We start from the raw sequence: 17,250 nt of genomic DNA on the forward strand, positions 1-17,250 counted from the left end.
GAAGCTCGGAGTCGTTCACAGTGTTGAGCACGCCCCAATGCTTTCTGTGCGCCAACCATGGGCCAGGAGAGAAGTAGCGCTGGACTTAGACGATATTTGTGGCGGCGTTCTCGATGTATGCACTTCCTCTGTGAGCCCTAGCCATCCCGGGAGAATGCGATGCTTGAATGCCTGAACAGGAAGGTCGAAATGGACGCCGATCAGACACTCCAGGGTCTAAACTCACCGAGATAAGCGCGCCGAGATTGAATCAATACGCACGTGCCCTCCTCGTCTCGCGCGCCTACCCTCCTGCCAGCAGTCGGTCTCCAGAACACTCAGGTCTGGAGACTAAGTGACACAGAGAGCTATGGGCTTGTGAGAGTAGTACGTAGCTCTCGGCAGTAACCGTCAGGTCCTATCTCGACCGTCACCAAACGCTCCACCTACTATCTCAGTTTTATCCCCCTTTTCACGCGTGTGCCTGCCGGACCGCCGAAACGAAGCAACTCGACTCGCAAAGCCGAGCACTACTTTCATAGCAATGAGCCTGATTCTGGAGCCGCGGTAGCATGTGCTGCGCTTTGCGTGCAATCGCACGAGGTACATTCGCCGTCTCCTCGGACTTGCGTAGGCACCAGGGGATGACGGATGCTAACCCTGACATTCGCCTGTGACGACGAGCTCCGCACCTCTATTCGAGCTCCGTCATACCGTGCACCTCGTGCGCTGCTGCAACCTCGTGCAGACATGATGATATCAGGGCCAAAGTGCAAGGCACCTCGAGCTGGCCTTGGGCATGCCAGCAGGAAGTATGCAAGGCATTCCACAAAGACAAACTGAATCTCGGTTTGAACAAATTTCAGTGGAGCGCCGCACCACTGGTCCCACTACTCTGCTCTGCCCACTTTTCTATCAGATACGAGAGGTTGGAGCTCCTTACACCCGCAGGGTTCAGCATCGCTCAAATCCGCTTTCATTTGCGTGCATGCTATGATTACTTATTGACTGTTTTTCCTTGCATATTTCGACGTCCTACGATGTCATTATAGATTCCTTACATTTCGGATTGATGGAGGATCAAATCGTGTATCGCTGGTTTCAAAATGGATAGAGCTTGCTCAGTTACCGCCCGTCGCCTTGGCGGCGGCAGACTTGATCGCGTCGGTGATCCTGATCACGGACGTAAGGGTGATCTCGCGGACGCCGTCCTCGTTGCCGCCTCCGCCCTGGTTGTTGTTGTTCTGGCCAGAGTTCTGAGACTGCTGAGGCTGCTGGGACTGGGCCGGTGTCGGGGACTGCTGAGGCTGCTGCGACTGCTGCTGCTGCTGCTGGCTAGTGGGCTGGGGCTGCTGAGATTGTTGCTGCTCCTGAGACGTGGGCTGAGGCTGCTGGGACTGCTGCTGCTCCTGGGACGTGGGCTGAGGTTGCTGAGACTGGGGCTGCTCCTGGGACGTGGGCTGGGGTTGCTGGGACTGTTGCTGCTCCTGGCTCTGCTGAGGCTGCTGCGACGGGGTAGGCGAAGGCTGCTGCTGCTGGCCGCCAGTGTTACCGCCAACAGCGCCGCCGCCGGCGGTGGGGCTAGCCTGTGCCGAAGAGACGGAGGACTGGGCGCCACCCATCTGCGAAGATGCCGAGGACATGACAGACGAAGCCTCGCCCGCAATGCTGGACTGAGAGGACTGGACGGCGGAGACAGACTGCGAAGCGGAGGACATGGCGGAGGACGCCTGGCCCTGGATACTGGACTGAGCGGACTGGGCGGACTGGACGGACTGCGGAGGGGCCGAAGCGGAGGGAGTAGCGCTGCCCTGCTGACCTGTGTTGCCGGTGTTGCCACCGCCGCCGACGACCGCGCCGCCGCCGCCGTTGTTGTCGCCGCCCTGGCCCTGGTTCTGGCCCTGGCCTTGGCCGCCCTGCTGGCCTGTGTTGCCGCCCTGCTCGCCGGTGTTGCCGGTACCGCCACCGGTACCACCAGTGCTGTTGGTGCCAGTGGTGCCATTGGTCGAGGTCTGGTTGCTGAGAGGTCCGGGCATGACTGCGCATCCGGGGGCAATGCTAGTGACCCATTGCTGGTTCGTGTTGTTGGAGTAGCACTTCCAGCCCTGGATAGCCGTGCCGTTGGTGTAGTTACCGTCGCGGAGGTCGACGCAGAGTTCGGGGTACATGGTGCTGTTAGGGGAGCGGTACGTGCCGTCAAAGTTGTCGAACCATCCGATCGACTTCCAGCCCCGCCCGCGGCAGGTCTCGAGATGCAGCTGCTGGCTCTCGTTACCGTGAGCAGCACAGAAGGACGTGTTGCCGAGGCGGACAAAGGTGGCGTTGTCGTTAATGTTCCACACCTGCGTCATGTTACCGTTGCACTCCCAGAGGTGCACGGCGACGCCCTCGGCGGGCTCGGTGCCGTTGATGTCGAGGCACCACTTGGCCGCCTCGAATGCGGTCTTGCCCTCGGGGTGGATCGTGACGTACTTTGCCTGCGCGGCCAGGCCGACGAGTACGCCGAACAATGCGATGGTGGAGAGCATGCTGGGTAGGGTGAAGCGTGCAAATGATGGGCGAGGAGGGCCGTGGAGCGGCGACAGCTTTTATACTGTGCCTTCGAGGAGCCAAGAGAGGAACTCCAACGAACTGAAAAACCTACGAATGTCCCCTTGAGTCGGAGCACAGCTCGAGCGAAACCCGGAGGAGCCACCGCGGTCATGCCTGCCAGTGACAGCGGCCCACTGTTCTATTCTCTGCTCCATGGTCCAGAAGCGAACGTCAATGACTCGTGCTGAATGCCGTGAATACTTCATTCACCCCAGGACTCTGGGTCCACAGTGTCATCATTACGGGTGGCCGTGCTGGCGGTGCCAGTGTCAGGCGAGAGGAGCCGCGGTCATCCTCAATGAGCCCCGCCAGTGAGCACAGCAGCACAGCAGCCCAGGAGGTCCAGCCTCCAAGCCCCGAGACGAGCTCCGTGCAGATCGTTGGGGAGAGCCTGGTACCTCGCAGACTTGCAGCAGCCAGCAGTGGACACTCGGTATGAATGCGTACTCTGTTACTTTCTGCTCGACGTCACCGCAAACCCAACCCTTATCAAAAGGCCGACCAAATGCCACAACCGTGTCATAGCTGCATCATCGCAGCTCAGGTGCCAAGGGCCCGGCTGCAGACGGCCTACCGCGGCGATCTCAATGACGAGAGCGCTAAGGAGGACATGTGTTACCACGTGACCTCAACGGGAGCAATTTGCCACCAGCCAGCCAGCTTGACGGCCAAGGAACAAGCAAGGCGATCATCTCCACCGCGCGCGCGCGATTATTGTTTTTGCTCACTGCTCACCGCCCATCGTCATCGCCATCATGCCGCCGAAGGGATCGAAAAAGGGCAAGGGCAGCAAGAAAATGGATTCGGCCGAGAACCCGCCATTGCCTGCCGAGGCGCCTCCGCTGCCGGACGAGGCTCCTCCGCTGCCTGACGAGCAACCCGCTGTGCCGACCGAAGCGCCGCCGTTGCCCGATGAGGCTCCCCCGCTACCGGACGAGGCGCCGCCGCTGCCCGTAGGCGAGGACGCGCCGCCTCTGCCAGACGAAGCACCTCCCCTCCCCGACGAGCAACCGCCGTTACCAGACGAGCAGCCGCCCCTCCCCGACGAGCCCGTCACTGAGCTCGGCGGCTCGAAGGAGAAGGACGCCAACCCCGCTCACGCCTGGCAGGCCGTCTGGGCGCCCGAGAAGAATGGTAAGCTACGCCTTCTTCTTCGCTTAAGCTGACCCCTCCAGCATACTACTTCTGGAACACGGAGACGAACGCCGTGACGTGGGAGAACCCTCTGGCTCCTTCGTCCTCCTCAACCCCCGCTGCCGGCTCGACCGCCGACCGCCGCTTCTGCGTCAGCTACTCCCGGTCCCTCCGTCCCACGTCCCACCGGCGGTCTGCCCGACATAGACCCCGAGCTGGCCTACTTGCTCCCCTCCGAATCGCGCGACGCGGCAGGCACCCAGCTCCTAGCCGTGTCTGGGCGTTTCCAGCAGCGGGACGACGGCGCCTTCGCGGCGAGGGACGAGTATGAGCGCCAGAAGCGGTTTGGAGACGCTTATTTCGATGTCGAGGGGTGGGAGAAGGAGAGGGGGAAAAGGCGGAGGGAGGAGGAGCAGCCTAGGAAGGTCACGAAGAAGGATATGGTGAGTCAGGAGGCCGAGCTGGGCGCGAGGCGCGCAGGATTGGGAGTGAGGGCTGGAACATGTTGGAAGATGGGATGCTCGCTCTGCTCGCTGCACTGTACTGACTCGCAGGAACGGTTCAAAGCCAAGAAGGCCGAGAAGACGCGCCGGGCACGCGCGTGGTTGTACGACTAGATCATGCTATCTCTGTTCTTGTACTCACGGCAGGGTTGCGTTGTTGGCTGACTAACGCTCATGACTAAACTATGTCACAACTGACGACAGGAAAGTGAACGTCGCCCTCACTCGATACATCTCCCGTTGCTAGACTACGACACACTGAAGATCCTCACACCTACTAAGCTCGCTGAGCTCGCTACGCTCGCTTCGATCATCCGCCTCTCGCCTCCTCTCTGGCCGAGTTGATCTCGCCTCACACCTGCGCGCATCGCGCGACTCACGACCGTCACGGCGGCTCCAAGCAGCACGTACACCTCCCCCCGCCCTGCGTCCAGTGTCCCTCCCCTTCCTCCCCGACATCCTCCTCGCCCTCCTCCCCCTCCTCATACTCCTCATCGTCGTATTCCTCATCATACTCCTCCCCTCCCTCGCCCCTCGGCGCCGTGCAGCGGCCCTTCCGCCGCCTCCGCCTTAGGCGCGGATCGAACCGCGCAAGCATGCGGAAACGGGCGGAGACGGCGCGCCGCCGAGAGGACTCGGAGGAGTAGTACAGCGCCACCTCGCAGGGGAGGCAGATGTACTCGTTCTCCCTTACTGGGAAGCGGTTGCGCGCGGCGAGGAAGCGGAGGCTGGGCGGAAAGAGCACGGACGCGTGCCATGCGTAGCTCGGTAACCGCGAGGGGCGGTCTGGTTGTCAGCTCAGCCGATTCCTTCTATGAGCTCGGACGCGGAGTACTCACACTTGTCAATGTGGTGCGGGTTGCCCTCGTTGGCGAGCGTCGCCTTCTTCTTTTTCTTCTTCTTCTTCTTCCCCTTCTTCGTCGGGGAGCCTTGCTGCTCCTCCTTCTCCTCGTCGCCGTCTGCTTTGCCGGGTGAAGGTGTCGAGGTCGCAGTGGACGCGGACTTCTTCGGGGTCTTCGGGGGTGACTTCTTCGGGCTCTCGGGACGGGCGGTCTGGGGCGGCGAAGCTGTCGCTGGCGGAGAGACGGGCGTCGGTCGCGCGACGGCGCCGACTCGCCGGAGGAGACGCGAGACGGCGGCTTTCCGCTTTCGGAGGGCGTCGGCGGCTGGAGTTAGCTTCTACCCTAAGGACAGCTTGGAGGTCTGTGGTGAAACGCAACGCAAGGCGGGGTCATAGCCAAGCGGACGTGTCATTGTCATAGCGAGGGAGATCGGACGTCGCATGTGGGCACTGCCCGTGTGGGCGACACAAGCCATTCTCCTCCTCAACGTGGAACTGTCGAGCTCGGCTGAGTCCTTGCCTCCCACATCTCCGCTCCGCAGACCCTGTAGATTCTGTAGACTCCATGGACCCCGTAGACTCCGCAGCTTGAATCAAGAAAGACTCACCAGGACTCTCCCACTCAAACTCGAAGCTTCCCTCAGGACACCACCCGCCTCTCTCCACCCTCTCCCTCTTTCCCCACCTCCTCTTCCTTATCCTGCCACTACTCCCCTGGCCTTTATTCCACCCCTCGCTCCTCCTCATCCCGCACCCCTTCCGCACCCGATCAAGCGGCCAGCAGCACACATCACCGAGCACGCCCTCGTCGTCACTGAGCCCTAGGGCCTGGAGTGCCCTTCGGCGCGAGTCGGCACGCGCCTTCAGTGAGGAGTGTAAGCGCTGCGCAGGGGTCGGGGCGCAGTGCACGGCGTACCGCGGCGAGGGGGGAACTTTGCGCTTCTTGCCGCGCTCGTCGTCGCTCATTGCCTATGACGGCCCGAGCGCAGCGAGGGGTGCTGACGCAGCCGGCTGAGCGAGTGAGTGAGAGAGAAGTGAGCGCGGCGGCGTGACGAGTTTAAGGGGGTTACTCGTCCGTTACGCAGTACCTGGTGCGGGGTGCGGGGTCCAGCGGCGACTCGGTTGGAGTCCTTCGTTACCGGTCGTAGATTCGTAGCTTGTCGTTGGTGGTCGTCGGGGGTATGATAAGAAACTGGAGAGGAGACAAAGGACGAAGAGAGAGAGAGAGAGGAAGGGAATGAATGAATGAGACGTTGAGAAAGAGTATGAAGTAAGAATGCAAGAATGCAAGAACGTAGACGTAGACGTGGACAGGTACTCGAGTGCGATATGCCAGCGCGCCAGGAGGCCAGGTCTGTGCGCTCCTGTGCGCCTACTTGCATGCGCCCTTTGACGCCTATGCCCACTCTTGACTAAGGCTTCCTTGCTCGCCTGGCTCCATGCTCTGCTGGAGCTGCTGGCCGCTGCTTCCGTCTCTGCGTCTCTTCGCACACTACTGCATTGGAACGAATACGCAAGAAGAAGAGCAGGTGTAAGGAGTGTGACACATGATGCGATCTAAGGGGCCAGGGGTCAAAGGACGACCTTATCGGTTATCATTCCCGGAATGTCCGCTTTTGGGTAGCGGCGGCACCGGCGGCTTCCGCTTCACCTTCACCGCTCACAACTCTGCGACGTCACTGCGATCGACGGATCTGCATCTGCGCTTTCGTGACATCTACAACTTGCCTGTTAACGCCTGTTCTGATACCTCGGTCTTGCGATGCTCCCAGTTGGGTTACGTTGCCAGCCCAGAATTAACTCTCACCCCGCGTCTCACGGTCAGTCCAACCCTGCGCTCAGCTCGGCTCATTCTCCCACGCTCCGCGCTCTCGTGTGCGGGGATATAGGTATGCCCAAAGTCCATCTATCTAGCTAAAGTACAATTAGAGCTTGCCCTGCTTCATCTGCGAGCGGTAGTATAAGACCATCTCGCGGACACCCTGGCGGACGGCCCACTGGGGCTGCCAGCCAAGGGTCTCCTTGGCACGGGTCGTGTCGGCGCGGCGACGCTGGGGGTCGTCGGTCGGCATGTCCTTGTGGATAATGTTGACGCGCTTGACAAAGTCGCCCTCCTCCTTCTGGACCTCCTCGACAATGTCGCGGACGGCCTCGGCAAACTCCATAATGGTGAACTCGTGCGACGAGCCAATGTTGACGGGGCGGGTCTCGGGGCCGTTCATGAGGAGGATGAGGCCGTCGATCAGGTCGTGGACGTACTGGAACGAACGCGTCTGCTGGCCGTCACCGTAGACGGTCATGTCCTCGCCCTTGAGGGCCTGGATGATGAAGTTGGAAACGACACGGCCGTCGTAGGGGTTCATACGGGGACCGAAGGTGTTGAAAATACGGGCAACACGAACGTCGACACCGTCCTGGCGCATGTAGCCGTAGGTGAGGGTCTCGGCGACACGCTTGCCCTCGTCGTAACAAGCACGGGGGCCAATGCAGTTAACGTGACCCCAGTAGTCCTCGCGCTGGGGGTGCTCCTCGGGGTCACCGTAGACCTCAGAGGTCGAGGTGATGAGGAAACGGGCCTTGGTACGCTTGGCAAGACCGAGCATGTTGAGGGTACCCATGAACGAGGTCTTGATGGTCTTGACCGCGTTGTACTGGTAGTGGGGAGGCGAGGCGGGGCACGCAAGGTGGTAGATCTGGTCAACCTCGATCAGGAAGGGCTCAACGACGTCGTGGCGGACCATCTCAAAGTTAGGGTGGCCGACCCAGTGCGAGACGGTGGTACGCGAACCGGTGAAGAAGTTGTCGAGGACAGTGACCTCGTGACCAAGGAGCATGAGACGGTCGACAAGGTGCGAGCCGACGAAACCGGCACCACCGGTAACGAGGATACGCTTGCGCTCAGCGTTGGGGAGGAGGCGGACGGGAGGGAACTTGGCGAAAGTGGTGTACTGGATCTTGTTCGACTCCTTGTCGTAGACAGACTCCGATCCGTAGTCCTTGTGGGGAGTGGGGGTCAGGTTCTCGACCTTGTCGCCCTCCTTGATGTACGAGGGGGCCTGAGTGTCAACTTTTTGCGAGCAGAGCGTCACGCGTTCGTCGGTCACCGTCGCAGATCAGGCACCGCCGTCAACCGCGACTAGACGCGAAACATTACGTGAGAGGAAAACTTACGAGGTAGAGGGAACGAAGGGTGGCGACGTCCATCTCCGAGTCGAAGCCGAACTTGTTGTGGCCGACGGTGGTGATGTCCGCGGTCTTCTCCTGCTGCTGCTGCATGGGCGTCAGTTGCTGTCTTCTGCGGGGTAATCAGGGGTGTGGCCGATCATCCATAGTCCCAAAGCACCAGCAGCAGCTGTAAATCGCGCATACCGCATCGCTTGCGCTGAGTGGTATGCCAAGCCGAGGCGTGCACTTGCCCGCGCTGGGCGGCTGGGCGGCTGGGCGCGTCCAACGGATCGGCGCTCGCCCCCGCGCCTCCATGGGTAAATCCACAATTCATGAATTACTCCGCCGGAGTGCAGCTCGCGATGAACACGTCCATCAGACAAGACGGACACCGGCGCGGCCTCGCTGGCAGTCGGGGCAGGTGCGAGCGGTGCGCGAGCTGACTCAGCCGCCGAGCCGATGCCATGGCTGCTCGTCCAGATTGATGGATGACCTCGCGCTGATCAACCGCGCTTGCAGCTTGCGAGAAGCGGAGCATCACTGCTGCATGCTGTGCGCTGCATGGCGGTCGCTGTCGGTGCGTTGTCGCTGCTGGATGTAGCTTATCGGGACCAAGCATCAAGCTTTCCAGGGCCCGACCCCAGATTGCACTGATGATTTGTTTGATGGGAGGCGAGGAGAGATATACTCACGGAAGCCATGGTTGCTAGTTTTGCGCGGGGGTTTAGTGTTGAGAGAGAAGAAAGAGAGAGTGAGCTAACTAACGAACTTAGTGCGTCGTCAGTCAGTCAAAGGTTGGAGGAGAAGGAGAAGGGAGAGGAAAGAAGGAAAGGAAGAGAGAGAGAGATGAAATAAAAAAGTTGGGATGAGAGTGGGTGAGTGTGCGTCGTGGAGGCCGTGGCGTTGGTACGGTGAGGTACGGATACGGAAGGGGGAGGGAGGTACGGGAGGCGGAGGAGGGAGCAAGGGGAGAGGGCGGAGGGGCGGAGGACGTGCATCACCAGTCAGTCTCTCGACGCGCGCGCGCCAGACCAAGAGAGCACGCGGTCAGCGACTAGAGACGACGCGCTATCAGCGACCAGAGACACCAAGTTCAGACAGACTTTTGAGCTTTTGAGGGTCTCGAGGGTCCCCCCAGGAACCGATTTTCCACCCATTTTCCTCTCTTTTACTGCTTTCATCCACTACTGCAACTCTTTTCCATCCCACACGGGCCACTCCCTCCCTTCCCCTTAGTCGACCCTTAGACTATTCCCCTTCTCCTTGGTCTTGCCCGAACCCACCACCGGCACAGCATTCTCTCTGCATGGCTGCACATACAACCTCTATCCAAGACATAGTCTTCTTAAGCTTGTCCGCCCCTTCCTTTCTGTGTCCCGTCCAGTATGTCATCGTTGATCCAGAGACGATTCCGAGCACCAAAGTAAGAGATTACGACGACAAAAGAGATACAAAACCAAAAGCCTTCGCTGAGACTTTCGGACCATCCCCTTTCATAATCAATCAATGCTGCATGCGGCAGTGCTCAGCGGGTTCATCGGTCCGATCGGCGCTGCAATGAGCACGGGCTGACGGGCGATCTGCCTGACCTGTACGTCCCGTCTTTACCGTGCTGCCGTCGATGCCGTATCTTACCTGAGCCTCGGGCCTCGGGTCCGTCAATCTGTCCCCTCAGCAATTTGCTTCCAGCGGCCGCATTGCTAGCAGTCTGAAAGTGGCATGGTAGTTTCCTTTGACCGTCTCCTGCATAGCTGAACGGCAAGTACGGTTTGGGAGATCGAGCTCAGGGCCGAGTAAGACGTGTAAGGGAAGCATGGTTTCTTATAGAATGCTGCTTCAGGGTTTACAAGTCGATACAAGCTCTTGCCAGCTGCAGACTCTACACTGGACGAGGCCAGCCCAGCCAGCCCGGGAGTCCCACCCATCTCGCGCAATCTGGCGCCAGACTGGCGCTCAAAGCTGGCGCGCCTGGCGCTCTGGGCGTGGGTGCGTGAGTGCGTTGGCGCATTCGGCGCGGCCGCACATTTCAACCCCAGGGTTTTCGCCTCCCCTCCGGGCCCTCCGGGCTGCATTGCAGGGACACACCGGCGGAGTGTTCGGAACGGCGCGGCGCGCGCTGTGCTGAGGCCATGAACCTGCCAGCCTGCCAGCCTTCCACTGGCTGGCTGGCTGGTCCTTGTTTGCATGCGGATCAGGCAGTGACGATCGCCCTTCTGACCAACCACGGAGCGCGCCGGGCGGAGAGTGATACGATCGCTGATAGCGGGTGGGAGTTCCTGGAGTGCTCCTGGACTTCTCGGCGTTCCTTGCGGTGTCCGCGTCCTCGTCTTGGGACAGCAGATAAACTGTACATGTACCGCTGAGGCCGTCAAGTTCGCTTTTGGAAGTCAAGGCCAGTCGTCCTCGGAACAGGCAGAGAAGGAACAAAGCAAAGCAAAGCACTCTCTACCTTGAAACGCCAAACTTTCCTTCAGTTGGCCCATTATGACTGTCCGTCTTCAAGACATGTATGTAGCTCTGCGAGAAGCGCGGCGGAGCAAAGATAGCACACACATCCCCAGGCTACTCGAGGGGGGGAAACAGTCCCGCGCGGTGCCTAGCCTTCGTCTCTCCGTCGCTTCCGCGCCCCGGGTCTCTTTCTGACCTGAACATGAAACCTGACCTTGGTGACCGTGGTGGGAAGCCGCCTTCTTCCTCCTCCAGAAGTTTGGCCGCTCAGGACAAGCATGTTGAGACGCGAGACGCGAGACGCGACTTCAGACGTTGGACCCGCGCGCCCTTTTTGTTCTGTTCTGGCTGCCGCTCTGTTGTCCGGCCAAGTTGGCGGCATGCACACTGCTGGGCATGCTGGGACGTGACTCACCCCTTTGCAAGACTCAGCTCAGGATTCCTTTGGGAGCAGGTCCGTTCCGGAGCCACTACTGGGGTGGAACCGGTGGAGTTGGCCAACCGCACCCAGTTGACCATGAACGTGCATAACGTGCATCCCCCCGGTCGATCACCCGGTGATCGTGCTCCTGGTCTAGTACGCTACTGCCGCAACCCGCGTACCCGCACCCACCTGACCACATGGCCACAGCGCCACATGCTCAGTAACTGCAGACCTCGCAGGTACTTAAAGCCAGACCTCGATCCTGCCTCTGTTAACTCTGTTCTGGCCAGGCTGTGTCTGGCTGTGTCTGGCCAGCCTGCGCACGCACAGACCACAGACACTGGTCTGGTCACATATAATGACGCTAGATAACGGACTGCGGCGCCACCTCCCCTCATCCCCCGCACACTCCGCACGCTCCGCACGCTCCGCACACTCCGAGCTCCGCGGCTGTTCATGTAACTGCGGCGCCCTCGACCCCACTTCACCCATTCCCCGTATTCTACGGCGTGTTCTACGGCGTGTTCTACGGCGTGTTCTGCGGATCCTGCGGCGCAGGATCGGCTTGCCCGTCACTTTTGACTGACTTGCTCACTGGGCACTTCAACAGCTCGTTCTGACTGGCCCCCTTTGTCCACATCAATCCTCGCCCTCTGCAACACCTTTTGAATCCAGCGTCACGGCTACCCAGCACCGCTCCGCTCGCCCTGCTTCCAAAGCACGAGATCACCTCCCAAATTCATCATGTCACACTGCCAAAAAAGGGGGGGTTAATACTAAGTAAGAGAGAAAAAAAGAGGTTAGGAAAAAGAGATGCTATACGAAATGCCTATTTTCACTGTTGCCCCGCTGTGCCTTTGTCCTGGCCGTACTGCGTGTCTCGCTGACGGCTTCGGAGGGATGGGTCGGGGCAATTGTTGGTGTTGGTGTGGATAATAATTATATTTTCTAGAGGAAATGGATAAGAGCTGGGCTGGCTGGAGGTAGGCTGGAGGTTGGGGTGGGTGGATGTAGGTTGCACTATAGGAAGGAGCGGGAGGGCGCGCTGCTGAGATCACAGATAGCACGGGGGTGGGGTATGCGTTGCGGTCCGGGGGAAGCATTTTGAGTATACGCCTATGGGCGCCTATGGGAATCCGCGCTGGGCCGCCCAGCCGCGGACGCCCTGCAGGAGCTGCGTTATGGCGTGTGCGTCACCAGCGCGAATGTCGTTCAGGCTCACGCCGGCGCTGTCGATGCCCGCGTCGATGACAATGTCCATCATGGCGAAGAGACCGTCGACGTTCGCGAGGCCCGACTGGTCCGGACTGAACGCAGACGCAGGTACCGGCGGCACGGGCTCGAGGCCGGCCAGGTGCTTCACGATGAGGAAGATGACCTCGCCCGACACAAACGAGTTGGGCCAGTGCGCCACGCGCGGGTACTGCGGCGGCAGCGTCCGGTTCACCCACTGCATCAGGTCGGCCGCCTGCGGGTTCGGGTCGTCGTCCGGCGGGTAGTACGACGCAATCTGACGTTAGCTTGAGGCACTGAGGGCTGAAGCCAGTTACTTACCGAGGGACGACCAGTGCTGTTAGGACGGCCGGCGCCGACGGAGCTGATCGGGCGTCCGCCGTTGGAGCTCCGTCCGGTCGATGCGCGGCGCGTGTCGCGGCCCGGCCGCGAGGGCATGAGCGACATGTGGCCGGACATGAGCTTGCCCCCGCTGCCAGTCGTGTCGAGCGCCATAAGCACGGACGCATCGCGGGGCGTGAGCTGGTTGGCGTTCTCGCGGCGGTTGGCGCGCTGAACGGCCTCGCGCTCGCTGGGCGAGGGAGGTCGCGGCTGCAGTGCCTGCGCCTCGGCGAGCGGGATCGTGGGAATGTTGCACGACGACGTTACCGGGACAGAGTAGTCACGCGCAATCGTCGCCTTCATCAGCGCCTTCATCCAGTCACGGATCTGCGTGCGCTCCGGCCACGAGAAGTAGTGCACCTTCTCGTTGCCCGGACCGACTAGGCGGAAGCCATAGTTGCCCGGGTTCGTGTTCTCGTCGACAATGATGCGGTGGCCCTTCAGATCGATGTGGCCCTTGACGCGGTCCTCGTTCTCGCTCTTCAGGTAGTACAGGTGCGAGCCCTTGAGCACGAAGAAGCGCTGCTTCCACGTGTTGTATCGCTCGCCGCGCTTCTTCAGGTAACCCGTCTTGTCGGGCTTGCCAATCTTCTGGAGCGCTCCGCCGATCGGCGCCTGCGTGCCGTTGCTGCTCGACATGCGCTTCTCGGGACGGTCGGCCGTCATCGTGTTCGTCTGCTTGGTGAACGGCAGGCGCGGGCCACTCGAATGCGATCCGGGAGGCTGCGCGGGAGCCGGCTTGCGCGCACGACCAAAGAAGCTGAGGCGGTCCGACTTGTCCATCGAGCCCTTGCCCTTCTTGTGGCCGAGGGACGAGGACGAGTCGCGCTTAACGACGGTCGTCGACGGGCTGGCGGGCGTCGAAGCGGATGAGCGCTGCGTGCTCGAGGCGATCGTGCTCGAGTGCGGGGTCTGGCTCGGGGTGCCGTGGGGGTGCTGAGAAGTTCCGCCGTTAGCGTTGTTAACCACGGCGAAGTGGGAGTGCGTCGGTGTGCTGGCAGGGTGCGGGTGCACATCAGCAACACGCGACTCGTCGATCGGCTGCGTGCTCGGCGTCGTGCTGACCTTGCGGCTGTGCGAACCACCCCAGCCCTGCTGGTCTTCAGCAGCGTTGCTTCCGCCGTAAACGGAACCAGTGTACGAGCTGGGAGGCATCGACGCGTTCCTGCCGTGGCCCTGGTCGACACCACCCTGCGGGATCGAGTTGGCCGAGCCGTGGGAGGCAGGGCGGCGGAGCTCGTTGATAGCCTGGGCGATACGGATACGCTTGCCGAACTGGGGAATGTCGAGCTCCTTGAGGAGGTTCGCGTCGAGCTCGAGGAGGACGTCACCAGAAATGTCGTGCTCGATGAACTTGTCGCAGACAGACTGGTCGAAGCCGCGGCTGTGCGCCCACTCCACGACCTCGTTGACAGTCCACGTGTTGGGAGGCGACTTGGGCATGCGCGCGGCGGTTCCCGGAGTGACGGGGGTGGCCGAGGTAGGCGACTGGACGCTCTGGGGAGCCTGGGACGACTGGGAGTTTGCGAGGTTGGCGTTGTTGGGAGTAGGAGGGAGGGGAAGAGCGGGCTGCAGCTGCTCAACGGCGTCGGTGTGGGGCGTGCCCTGCACCGAGCCGGGAGCTGATCCGGTGCTAGGGAGGGGGGCCATGGCAGCCTTCTGGGGCGAAGGAGTGGGAGGCAGAGCTGCATTGCCCACAAGGGGCGAGCGGCTCGGTAACGAGGACGATCGCGCAGAGGGTGTTAAGGCAGGGCTGCCGGCTCCCCGAGAGTCGTTGCTGGCGGGAGGCGAAGGCTCGGCGGGGGCTCCACCCTGTCGGTACGCCGCGGCGGTCGCAGCAGCAGCGGTGACACCGGCGATGGTGGCGCCGGTACCAGCGGCGGCAGCGCCGGGAGGCAGGGTCGAGCCAGAGTGCATCTCGGGGGACTGGGCAGCAGAGTGAGGTCCCTCGGGGTGTGACACGGGAGGGATAGTCTCAACAGCCTGCTGGCCAGGCGAGCGGGACGCAACATGGTCGACAGGAGGCATTGTAGCCGCCTGCGCCGGCTCGGGTGACCGCTGGTAGGCAGCGGGCTGAGACTGGTAGGGAACCTGCTGCTGGTGCTGCTGCTGCTGCTGAGGCAGACGCTGTTGCTGCTGCTGGGGCGGGCTGTAGTCGGCATCGGTGACGGGCGCGAGCTGCTGCTCTGGCCGGCTGATGCCATAACCATGGGATCCGGTGGTGCTGTTGCCTCTAGCGATACCACCGCCCATGTGCTGCTGGTGGTAGCGGTCGCCGTTGATACCGCTTCCTCGACGCGAGTGGTGAGACTCATCATCCTCATCGTCGCTCTCGTCAGAGTAGATGAGACCAGCTACGCCGCCGCTCTCACGCTGCGCCTGACGGTCTCGCTCCTCGTTGGCGAGCTTGGCCTGCTCGGCTAGGCGGGCACGCGCATCCGAGGTGATTCCCATACCGCCCTCGTCATCGGTCTGGTCCCGGGACTCGAAACCGTCCTTCTTGTCGGTCTCGAAGTTCTTCAGGCCACGCGTCGACGACGGCGAGCTGGCAATGTGCTCCTCGAGCGCCCCCTGGACGTCGTCGATCGTCGATCCCATAACGTTCCCGGCTGGCTTCTGCGCAGCCGCGCCGGTAGTGACAGCAGACCGCGGGGCGCCAGACTCATCAAGCAGCGAGTCGCGCTGGCGGCCCTCGTCCTCGGACGCATGGCCGTTGATGCCGTTGGCAGGGCCAGAGGTGGGGGGGACAGAAGCTGGAGCGTTAGCGCCGCTGCAACAGCCATTGACCGTACCAGGTACAGCGGCGGCGGCCGCGGGCACTTGCTGGGAGGTGGGAGGAATGGGCTCGGTAGCCGGAGCCGAGTCCTGAAGGCCATTCGGTCCCTTGGCCGAGTCGGCTCCAGCAACGCCGGCATCCACTGGCGCGGCCGGCTGCTGGGCTATGGCGGAAGACTGTGCATCCGTGGATGCCGGCGGGGCAGCGGCTGATGTCGTCTCAGCGGACGACTCGGAGATGTAGGTCGCAGGGAACAGGCCCTCTTCGCCTTTGGTGTTTCGGCCCTGGGAAGAGTGTCAGCGATCGCGGCCGAAAATGTGACGCTCAGAGAAGCACGCATCATGGCGAGAACAGCCCGTAACGCTCAGTCAAGGCGGCGTGCTGTCTGCTGGAGGAGCGCTGCAGCCTTGCACGAGGCAAGGCCGCCCAGCAAAGGGCGCGCGCACGACGAATTGACGCTCGGCTGAGGGTTCTGAAACTGGGACTCACTCTCCACCATCCGTCACCAAAGGCCTCGTCCTTTTCGATGACGGTGATCTTGTCGCCAGCCTGGAACTCGAGCTCGTCGTCGTGTTCAGCCACAAAGGTGTGGACGGCGGTGACGACGAGCGCCATGGTGTGGGATGGAATGTGGGTTGGTGGTGGTGTCGTCTGCGGATGGGAGGGGGGGCGAATGAGGGTGAAATGTGACGTATGAGAGAGTTGGTCGGGACAAGTAGGGAGAGGAGGTCGAGGGGGATCAGTCGAGTCCTGGAGTGGTTGGGTGAGTTTCGGGAGGAGAAACGGACAAGCTTGGGCTCGCTCGAGCCCGGTGGTGATGGAGAAGTCGGGATGAGGTGTATGCAAGAATGAGAGAGAGAGAGAGAGGAAGGGGGGAGGTGCGGAGTGTGGGTGTCGAGTAGTGTAGTAGTGGTAGTGAGGTAAGGGAATGAGGGTGAGGGGGTGGATTGAGGGTCAGCTAGGTATGAAGGGTGTGAGAGAGGGCTTCTCCCAACCAGCTACGAGGGGGCTATGATGGGTGCAGTGGTGAGCAGCGTGTACAGTGGTGGGTGAGCTGTGAGAAGGCCCCGGGCTCTCTGCGCGGGGGGTCGAATCATAGGCAGGCCCAGAGCCAAGGCGCGCCAGGGCTCAACCGAAAGCTCACAAGGGGGGGGATCACTTAAGCGACATTACTCTTGCCCAGCTTCACTCGAGGGTGACCGCGTTCTCTGGATCAGAGCTAAATCCACACTCTACAACTCAACACCACACGGGGGCCGATGCATTCATCCATCATTCCCAGTGGGACGACGACGACCTGCGTACATCTCTCTCTGCTCTTCATTCGCCTCTTCGCACTCACTCGCATGGCTTGACGCCTTCCCGATCAGGTAATCCATCAGGGAGACGCGTCCAGGTCCTGTCACAGATTTAACGTAACATCCTCTCAAGCTGTTACACTCCAAGGGGAAGCCTCAACTTTGAACCACACCGTACCACTCTCACCCACACCAAGCAGTCACCGAACTCTCTGCCAGGATCTATGCCCACAAACAAGTAATCCTCATGCATCGGTGCAGCCGAGGCGGTCGCTGACTGATCATAGGGACGCAAGCCATGACGCCGCCGGCGCCATGGAAGTGGGTCTGGCGCCCGTAATCGAATAATCGGGTAGATGAGTCAGCGCCTGATTTTTTTCGGTCAGTCTGTACTTCGTCGTCATGTCTCGACATGAAGCTGCATGCCACGAGCTAGCGCCGGAGAGTTGTACGCCATCTGGATCGTCCGCGGTCCA

At 61.3% G+C, this 17,250-nt stretch overlaps 4 protein-coding genes across 4 annotated transcripts; 1 reads left to right on the top strand and 3 right to left on the bottom strand.

Annotated features, from left to right (window-relative positions):
* Nucleotides 1-1,100: 1,100 nt before the first annotated feature.
* On the bottom strand, nt 1,101-2,507 carry A1Q1_01425 (uncharacterized protein; the record flags this gene model as incomplete). Its single annotated transcript, XM_014324464.1, has 1 exon — nt 1,101-2,507. One exon carries the CDS (start codon nt 2,505-2,507, stop codon nt 1,101-1,103), a length of 1,407 nt encoding a protein of 468 aa, XP_014179939.1.
* Nucleotides 2,508-3,326: 819 nt separating this feature from the next.
* Nucleotides 3,327-4,322, top strand: A1Q1_01426 (large associated-like protein 5; the record flags this gene model as incomplete). Its single annotated transcript, XM_014324465.1, has 3 exons — nt 3,327-3,705; nt 3,862-4,193; nt 4,260-4,322. The coding sequence occupies 3 exons, from the start codon at nt 3,327-3,329 to the stop codon at nt 4,320-4,322; spliced, it is 774 nt and encodes a 257-aa protein (XP_014179940.1).
* Nucleotides 4,323-6,974: 2,652 nt separating this feature from the next.
* Nucleotides 6,975-8,325, bottom strand: A1Q1_01427 (UDP-glucuronic acid decarboxylase Uxs1p; the record flags this gene model as incomplete). The annotated part of the gene is made up of 2 exons (XM_014324466.1): nt 6,975-8,105; nt 8,221-8,325. 2 exons carry the CDS (start codon nt 8,323-8,325, stop codon nt 6,975-6,977), a joined length of 1,236 nt encoding a protein of 411 aa, XP_014179941.1.
* A 3,887-nt stretch (nt 8,326-12,212) lies between these two features.
* On the bottom strand, nt 12,213-16,091 carry A1Q1_01428 (phospholipid binding protein; the record flags this gene model as incomplete). The annotated part of the gene is made up of 3 exons (XM_014324467.1): nt 12,213-12,596; nt 12,641-15,760; nt 15,966-16,091. 3 exons carry the CDS (start codon nt 16,089-16,091, stop codon nt 12,213-12,215), a joined length of 3,630 nt encoding a protein of 1,209 aa, XP_014179942.1.
* Between the last annotated feature and the right edge of the window lie 1,159 nt (nt 16,092-17,250).

This window comes from Trichosporon asahii, assembly GCF_000293215.1.
Source record: "Trichosporon asahii var. asahii CBS 2479 unplaced genomic scaffold scaffold00050, whole genome shotgun sequence".
NCBI lineage: Eukaryota > Fungi > Basidiomycota > Tremellomycetes > Trichosporonales > Trichosporonaceae > Trichosporon > Trichosporon asahii.